This window comes from Habropoda laboriosa, unplaced genomic scaffold, assembly GCF_001263275.1.
Source record: "Habropoda laboriosa isolate 0110345459 unplaced genomic scaffold, ASM126327v1 scaffold64, whole genome shotgun sequence".
Taxonomy (NCBI): Eukaryota; Metazoa; Arthropoda; class Insecta; order Hymenoptera; family Apidae; genus Habropoda; species Habropoda laboriosa.
This window is the reverse complement of record NW_017100183.1, coordinates 10,712-19,326: the sequence shown is the minus strand read 5'-3', so window position 1 is coordinate 19,326 and position 8,615 is coordinate 10,712. Positions and strand designations below refer to the sequence as shown.

At 36.2% G+C, this 8,615-nt stretch overlaps 3 protein-coding genes across 4 annotated transcripts; all 3 read right to left on the bottom strand.

Moving 5' to 3' along the window:
* Window positions 1-127: 127 nt before the first annotated feature.
* LOC108579285 (activated RNA polymerase II transcriptional coactivator p15) lies at window positions 128-1,410 on the bottom strand. The gene is made up of 4 exons (XM_017942794.1): window positions 1,267-1,410; window positions 1,021-1,090; window positions 596-815; window positions 128-511 (listed from the first exon to the last, which is right to left on the bottom strand). Exons 2-4 carry the CDS (start codon window positions 1,069-1,071, stop codon window positions 429-431), a joined length of 354 nt encoding a protein of 117 aa, XP_017798283.1. The 5' UTR covers window positions 1,072-1,090; window positions 1,267-1,410; the 3' UTR covers window positions 128-428.
* An 881-nt stretch (window positions 1,411-2,291) lies between these two features.
* On the bottom strand, window positions 2,292-4,881 carry LOC108579283 (transmembrane protein 181). The gene is made up of 11 exons (XM_017942791.1): window positions 4,619-4,881; window positions 4,331-4,480; window positions 4,156-4,258; window positions 3,913-4,066; window positions 3,743-3,823; window positions 3,556-3,655; window positions 3,352-3,479; window positions 3,114-3,263; window positions 2,931-3,033; window positions 2,625-2,849; window positions 2,292-2,535 (listed from the first exon to the last, which is right to left on the bottom strand). The coding sequence occupies exons 1-11, from the start codon at window positions 4,710-4,712 to the stop codon at window positions 2,378-2,380; spliced, it is 1,446 nt and encodes a 481-aa protein (XP_017798280.1). The 5' UTR covers window positions 4,713-4,881; the 3' UTR covers window positions 2,292-2,377.
* A 1,086-nt stretch (window positions 4,882-5,967) lies between these two features.
* LOC108579282 (pre-mRNA-processing factor 17) lies at window positions 5,968-8,415 on the bottom strand. 2 transcript variants are annotated; one of them, XM_017942790.1, is made up of 8 exons: window positions 8,244-8,415; window positions 8,125-8,183; window positions 7,752-7,968; window positions 7,311-7,637; window positions 7,014-7,228; window positions 6,666-6,929; window positions 6,239-6,594; window positions 5,968-6,145 (listed from the first exon to the last, which is right to left on the bottom strand). In XM_017942790.1, exons 1-8 carry the CDS (start codon window positions 8,314-8,316, stop codon window positions 5,968-5,970), a joined length of 1,689 nt encoding a protein of 562 aa, XP_017798279.1. In that variant the 5' UTR covers window positions 8,317-8,415. The 2 variants fall into 2 exon arrangements, with proteins under 2 accessions (XP_017798279.1, XP_017798278.1); XM_017942789.1 differs by having other exon boundaries at window positions 8,125-8,415.
* Between the last annotated feature and the right edge of the window lie 200 nt (window positions 8,416-8,615).

The window sequence follows — 8,615 nt, the reverse complement described above, 5'->3', positions numbered from 1 at the left end:
AGTTCAGTAACTTACCAACATTGTACAAAAACTTGAAACATACATAGTTTACAGTCACAAATATTTTCGATTTTATTCTTCCAAGTTATATATTATTTCTCAGAAATTGTTTTGCGTTAAACGTTCTGTTACTTGGACAATGTGTAATAACACGTCGAAATGAAAATTAACATTTCATGTAATTAAATATTCTTTCTTGTCACTTTGTTGCTAGCATCAAACTTCTAATCTGTACCTTGACACGTTTGTAGGATGGAAACAATTCTTTATTAAAAAATATCACACAAAAAGGATGTAAATGAATATACAAGTAAAAATTATGCACAAGAAGCAACATATACTTTCTTTATAAATAACAGGAAAGTTGTGTATTAGTTATCGGAAACCCTTGAAATAGTTATACTGCGTATAAAGAAGAAAATCAGTACTCAAGATTTAGACTTTACAACTTTGTCTACATCTTCCAGAACGGATAGTAGTTTTCGCCATTGTGACATGTTTAAACAAATACCTGTGGAAATGAAGATTTTATCTTCTTTAGTTTGCTATTAAATCATTTTTGAATAAAAGCCAACATTGTAAAGCTCACTAATACCTTTCCTTCCAGGTTTCAAATTTGCATCCTTATCGTAGTACATTTCTCTAATGTCGACGTATAATTTTCCTTTTAAGTGTTTTACAGTAACTTTACGATTACTACCCAAGTCCCAAGTATCATCTTCATCTTCGTTCGATTCCTGTCTTGGCTTTTTCGATACCTTATCCTCCTCCTTCTCTGCTGTTTCCCTCTTTCGCACCTTCTTTGGTTTCGCTTCCTTTCAAAGAGAGAGAGAGAGAGAGAGAGAGAGAGAGAGAGAGAGAGAGAGAGAGAGAGAGAGAGAACACGTACTATTGAATCGATCCTTCAGAATTTCGATAGATCCTCGTACAAAATCTCCAATGCAAAGGTGTGTGTGCGCGCGCGCGCGTGTGTGTGTGTGTGTGTGTGTGTGTGTGTGTGTGTCGATAGAAATGAAATACCTCTTCGCTGCTGTCATCGTCGCTTGACACGTATTCTTTTGATTTCGGCATTTCCTATAAATCCGCTCACCTACAATAATTTTATTAAATTCAACAGTATATCAAATTATACTATTATTCACCCTTACAGTATAATATTTAATACACAAGGAAACAAATTAACGATAATTTTCGAAAAATTAACGGTTCTGTATGTTCTAACCTAATACTACATCGAGTGCAATATCCTGTACTTATTGTATATACCTTAATTTGTTCAGTGGATGTAACGATTGAAACAAACTTCAATTGATTTAACAAAGATATAATTATATTCCACTTATCGAACGAACGTACAATAATACGCAGCTTGTTACAACGCAACACGGTTCAAACTATAAATCAGAAACGAATATCAAATGCCTATGGCGCGCGCGTACATCGCAGCATACACATACGACTTCCGTCTTTTAGATCAACATTCGACTCAAGTAGTGTATTTATTTCCGTTTCGTAAATAACGTATAAAATATACCCCTCTTTAAAATATACGTATATCGTACGATCAACTAATATTTATTCGTTTTCTTTTGCTTTTGCTGTCTGCACGAAACTTATAACAAACAGTCGTTAAATTATAACGGTCAAATGCACTCAATTTTTGTATTTTATATCAGCGAGAGCATATGTATACAGATAATTTTGATACTTACAGACAAGATGTAACGAAATAATGATAAAACAGTTGTTACTTTCTCTTCGACTTACATTCTACGATCATATCTGGTAGTGTATACAAAACTGCTGTTCTTCGAGTTCTAATATGTAACGCAGCGAAATATAACGCATCATGTGGTATAACACACGTTATACATTGCAACATTGACAATCAATATTAAATTGAATATATTCTTTGTTGTCGCATGCGAACAACTTGGTACTTGTCGAAATATAACAACACAGTTCCATACTTTTACGTGTAATTTGACGCATCTCAATTCTCATTTCATTCATTATCATACGTGGTGTAATACGATATAGAGTCTAACACATAGAATCGATTAGGAATTACGAAAACTGTATCACGTCAAGGAGAACGCATGTATTACCTTATGTAAAAAAAAAACTTTCTAATTGCAATTTTACGTACCGATCGGAAGCGATATATCTCGTACACGTATGTACATAGATGGATGTAAATAACGAATTACGTTTTGTCCAGTTTTATTTTTATAATCAATTTATCTTAATAATTCAGTTTTTTTATTTTAAAACATATCGCTATTCCCCCACATTATTTTATCATCGTACCTTCCGTCCTTTTAGAAAAGTGTTTCTTTTTCTCTCTCTTTTATTCACAGTAATCAATTTAATTTTATCAATTGTTACCATTCGCTGTTCGTGTCGCGCGTGTTAAGGGCCGTCGGCTATCTTCATCCGACCCGTATGTTACATCTTCATCCGATCCATAAATGACGTCTTCGTCGGAATCATTAATCATAGAAAAGGTGGGGTTATCCTTTGTTATAGAAGAATCTAGAATCCAACAATTCAGTTCTGATAATATGTTATCTTTAAAAAAGCTTCATTGCTCTATCGAAGATGCAAAAGATACTTACGTTGACCGTACAATTGTTCATACGCCGGTGCATATACATAAGCCATAGTATACAGGTAAAAATTAAGAAGTCCGTACAACGCCATAAATTGAGCGGATGAACGATAATAGGTGGTAAGGCGAGAGGCAAAACTATCTTCAAAAATACCAGCTCCAAACTGTCGCGCTGTCACACAACCGCAAACCAACGAAACTACCGCGGCAAGCAACGTCAAAAAACGTAAACGAAGATCTAAGAAAAACAAAAAAGAAGGAAATGAAGAAGATATAACATGTTACATATAACATATTAAATACACATATTATATCATACCAAAGTACGGCATAGATCTTAATTCGCTGTATGCTCTCAATATCAAGAGAAGCAGATACGCTATGTAAAATCCTCCTACTGTGAAGAAGAACACTTTGAAACCCTGTAATTGCATACCGATTATCGAACGTTTTTTTTGTATATCAAGAGGAAAATAATGTCCATTCAATTTCGATAACTTACGAAATAATTGGACGTATCGAGAACGTAATTATACGTGGGATCCTCTAATTCCGTACAGCGTAACCATGTTGCTAGAACAAGTGCTGAACACCACAATAAACCCACTACCAAAACTTTCGGTAAATAAAACGTTACAAGACGTCTTTCGTTCTGTCAAAATGTAAGATTCCCAATTACAAGCAATGTCACGTGAATGCATATAGATTGTACGCTACGACCAATTCTAAGAAAATCATACTTGTCTCAAACCATGGTAAACGCATAACCAAAACATGAGAACTGCACATAGAAACGTTGTCTGTAAAATTGCATCTACCATACCAGGTACCCAAGAATTGACTAAAAATGTCATTGGAAACAACGGATCTGTGTAAAATGGTATAAATTTAGTTTCCCGAGAACGTGTTAAATGTAAATTGTCAATTTCACTACATCGTCTTACTATTATATAAAATTAGCAAGGGAAGGAGTATAGAAATCCATTTCTGTTCTATCGACCAGTCGTGCAACGGATATTTGCGAAGAGAATGTCCGAACCAACACTGAAAATTAATCATCAATCAACTCCAAAAAGTTAACGCAATTCTTTCCTTTCCAGTATAATATGCAAATATACAGCTGTCCTTTACCATAACTCCGAACGCAGTTAACAAGAAGATAAATCGAAACCAAATCTCGAACTCCGTAAACGCTGGATTGTAATTTTTAAACTACGAACAAATAAGCACATTATCAAGTACGATTGTTTCGATTCCGAAGAAACTTGTAACACATCTTATCTCGTATAGTGCTTACTGACGTAGAATGTAAGTTCACGTATGTCATAACGTCGATGGAAGCTCTCGAGCCCATGAAACCGAACAGTGATGTTGTAGTAACTGTAGTCGAGATATCCAAGATGAGCAACTACGAGTTCCTCGCACGTTTGTCGTTCGCATTTTAAACGTCTGGTTCTACGGAAGAGAAGAAAAAGTTGAAGCGTTAGTAATGCTTTTACACGAAGGACGCAGTCAATGTAAATCGCATCTCAACTCAATCATACCTATTATGCCCGGTTTCCGAAGACAAAACAGGTACAAGTTTACGATCGATAGCAATACCGTCAATAGAGATGCTTATTTGAAAACTTTTGTCATATCTTTCATCTGTAAAATTTGAAACGTAATTACAGCTTGCTTCTTACGAATAAATTTACAAATTCTTCGATCCTTTAATACCATCGTTATTGGATGTCAGTAATTTTGCGATAACCCATAATTGTTGGCTGTACGTAGATAATAGAGGTGTTTTCATAACAAAAGGACCAGTAGCAACCTCACTGCCATTCAAGTGAATTATCCGATCGGTCGTCGAAGTAATAGGAGGACCTATATTGTAATACAATAATAATGAAAATAAGGAAGGAACAATATTGTTTGCAAATTAGTGCTAAATCGTAGAAGAACCCTAGCGTTCCGCTTTAAAAATGTAAATTGCAAGTACCAACACCGTGAAGTGAACTTTACCTGCAAGTCCAATGAATACCGCTAATCCAAAACAGGCAAAGAAGGCAACGAATACCATAACAAATTCCCTCTTATGCATAGAATACAGACGCATTTGTACCGATCTGAATAAGCAAAAATAATATTATTAAATAACGCATCATAATTATATAACACAAAGGAAGCGAACAGACCTTTCACAACGATCGTGATGGTAAGCAGGTGCAATGTACTTGTTGAATTCACTGAAAAGATCGCTGAACTGTGAAAGTACATTTCTAACTCGAAGATTCCATCCTGCAGAAGGAAGATGATACGAGTATCCTAATCCAGGCCCTTCCATTTTCACATTAAACCTATTGTACGATGCATAAGTACATACGATGTATATACATATATATTTGTTGAAAAAGAATTAATTTTCATCTTCTCTGATAAACAAATGAAAAGACGTATCCGAAAGCAGTAAACTTTCGGAGAAAGAATAAAACAAAAAATGGTATTTTTCACAACGAATCCATCGAACTTGTTCCTTTTCTGAGAAAATAAACGCGGTCTGTTCCATAACGTAGTACACAGACCACGTGTTCGTTGGAAACGTTCGAGGCGCACCAATGCTTGAATAATTTTATACACTGGTCATAGATTTTACACATTTGTTGTGTATCGAAAACAATATACGCACTTGTGCAAGTAAAAACATCATTACCTTTCCATCTAGCAACGATCCTCGATAGATCTGTAGTATAACTTCAGGACATTCGTATTAATCGGTTTGTCACGTTAAGTTTCAACAATTTTAAAAAGGAACACGTATCGTGAAGCATTTGCTCGTTTAACTATTAAATTGAAAATATTCGATACGACAGAGCAAAGGAAAACGTTAAATCCGTAACGACGCATGAAACGAAAGCGGCAGACATCACGACGCGTACTATTGATTTTTACGTCTACCATGCGATGGTACACAGTTGGCGATTTATTATTCTTACTCCAGTCGGCACGATGATTTTTTGTACGATGTAACGCGTAATTCGTCGATTTAATATCGCACGTTCATTTTAAATGACATAGGACAAACTGTTCGCGACGAACAATAGTAATTAGCTGCTTTTATCATTTACTACACGTTTGTAAAACATAGGCGAATATCGATGCGATGAACAAAATTATACGAAAAGATTCTCGAAATAACTCAATTATCAGCAACGTTGATGTAACTTTAACCGAAACGTTCTAATATCTTAAGTTTATTTCTCATCAATGTGGTACACACGAATTAAAAATATGTACGCAAAGTAAATTTATCTGTACACGTGATATAAAATATAAATACACATTATTTCGTAGAAACGTATTCGTAGATGATCCTAATCCCAATATTTTATTTTTCCGTCCCAACCAGCTGTAGCAAGCCTAGAAGGCTCGTGAGGATGCCATAATACGTCGATACACACACCATCGTGTGCTTTCCATTTTTTGTACAATTTTGTTGTTTTCCAATCCCAAATGTAACACTTTCCGTCCGCGTCTCCCGATACGAGGTAACTTTACGAAACAGACAAAAAGAAGAAAAGAAAAGAATCGAATTGCGTTCGCGTGTTACAAGCGATGTTACAAATCAAAAAGGAATTTTCTTACCTCATGTCGGGAGAAAAGTCCAAACCACACGCATAACCAGCAACCATATGACCCGTGAATGTTTTCTTTCGATTCATTTTGAATCTGTTTAAAGCAGAAAATATAACTATTTTATTGTCCATACTTTGACACGCGAGCCACTTCTGATTAGGGGAGGGTGTAACGGCTGGCATAGAATGCATCGAAGGATCGGCTATATACTTCATGTCGACAGGTATGTCCCATTCCCAAACACGCAGACTTTTATCGTCCGAAGTTGTTACAAATCTTCGATTTTCATCTACGAATGTTATCGTGTTTACAGCTCCCAGATGCCTGTCATATTCTTGCGTTACTTCACCAGAACGAACATCCCACTGTGAAAACACATATATTAACACAATTTAAAAAATCCTTCAAACATCAAAATTCGGGATTTACAACTTACGCATATAATCTTTTTGTCACTAGTGCCTGCTACAAACAGATGTTGCTTGTCCGGGTCAGGATTAAATTTGACGCAATATGGAATTTTTCTGCTCGTAAATCGGCTAATACAAGCACCCGTTTCTGTATCCCATAACTTTACATAACGATCATATCCAGCGGATAAAAATCTTTTGCCATCGTTGTCGAAGCTTATATCCCTTACAGCTTGGCGATGACCGTAATAAGTTCGAATACATCTTCTATCTTTATAAACTTCCCATAGCTGTACTTAGAAACCGTAGAAATACGATAACCAACATACATCCTTTCAACGTTATTTTTCACAAAGCTCGAAAGATACACATACCTTCACTCTACAATCCATACTGCAAGAAAGTAACAAATGCGCGGTACGCGGGAACCATCTGATTTGTGAGATACCCTTGGTATGACCTTCCCAAGTATGAATTTGCGCTTTTGGTAAGAAGCATCTGTCGGGTGGCGATTCCGATCTCAAATTTACGCCAACGTCTTGAGGCGCGTGTAAAAACGATCTACCTTGGTAATCCACACTATCTTTAACTAAAAAAGTGAAATTTTGTCGTTAAATAATTTGTTTTACTACCTCTGTAACTTAGATATTTAAAAGGTATCACGATTATACTGTGTAGCACAGTCTTTTCTTCCAGCGGTTTTTCCTCCGTTGGTTTCCCTCTTCTGTTTCTTTTGGCTAATATTTCTTCTAATTTGGCAGCTTCTTCTTCCGTCGGTTTAATTATTCGCTTTTCATCTACGTATCCACCCCACGGACCTAAGAATCCCTCGATATCAGCAGGATCGTCGTTCCTATGACGTTTCCTTCTATCGGAAGGCCTCAGAGTTGTACTTTCGAACACAGTTTTACCACCAGACTCTTCAGCTGCTTCTTTCGCTCCGATAATCGTTCTACCCTCTTCGGCACTACCGTCTACAGTTGGGTCTAGCGCATACCCTGTAATATTTACATACAGCAGTATTTATATAAGCACGTAAGAACGTCTCTTTGCACGATATCTTATACGATATCGATAATGTCGATATATTATCGATATATTACAACGTATACCATAACTGGCAAAAGTTCTTCTTTGATTTTCAAATTGAAATTCGCTTATGTGCGCTTTCTCCACATATCCAGAAAGCATATTTTTCACAGCACGTTGCTGTTGCGTTTTAAATGGATTTTCCGGTCCAATGTCTGGTGCAAAAAGTTCTTCGTACTTAGGGTTATGCATAACCTCTTGAATAGTTGAATCTATATGTTTCACACATAATTCGGTTCCCTGTAACACAGCATTCGAATCAAGCGTGTAACATTTGAGAGTATATATTAAAATTATTCGTATTTCTCGATGAGAATCATCGATGAGAAATCGACGCAGTGTAAAACCAATTTACACTTGAAATAAGCAGAGGTAAGAAGATATCGAAATATTCACCGTTGGTATCACTTCCGGTGCAGAACAGACTTGCATATTTATAGGCGGAACCAATTTTTCTACGGGAAGAGAATTAATAACAGAAGTGTCGTTAGCATCAACATCACGGTTAACCTCACTTTTTTTATCTTCACTTTCGATTTCAGGCTCACTATTATCGTCGCTGCTGCCGTAATCTTTCAGAGCAAGCATATTTCAGCGGCAAATGTAAGCGGTTAACGATTAAACGGTTAAATCAAACGTCCAACATTCCTAAATACCTAAGTATAACATTAACTATTTTACGTAAACACGAACCTCCACCGCGATAACAGAAAATAATAAGAATCAAGTCGTTCACCGAACTAACTAGAATTACGTCCATTAGATGGCGGGAAAGCACGACGCGATTGCATTCGTTCGATTGTACGAATTACGTAGTTCTATAAACAAGTTGACGGCTTTGTCAAAATGATTCGCGCTGTTACGGTACCGTGTGAACACGGCCTTAC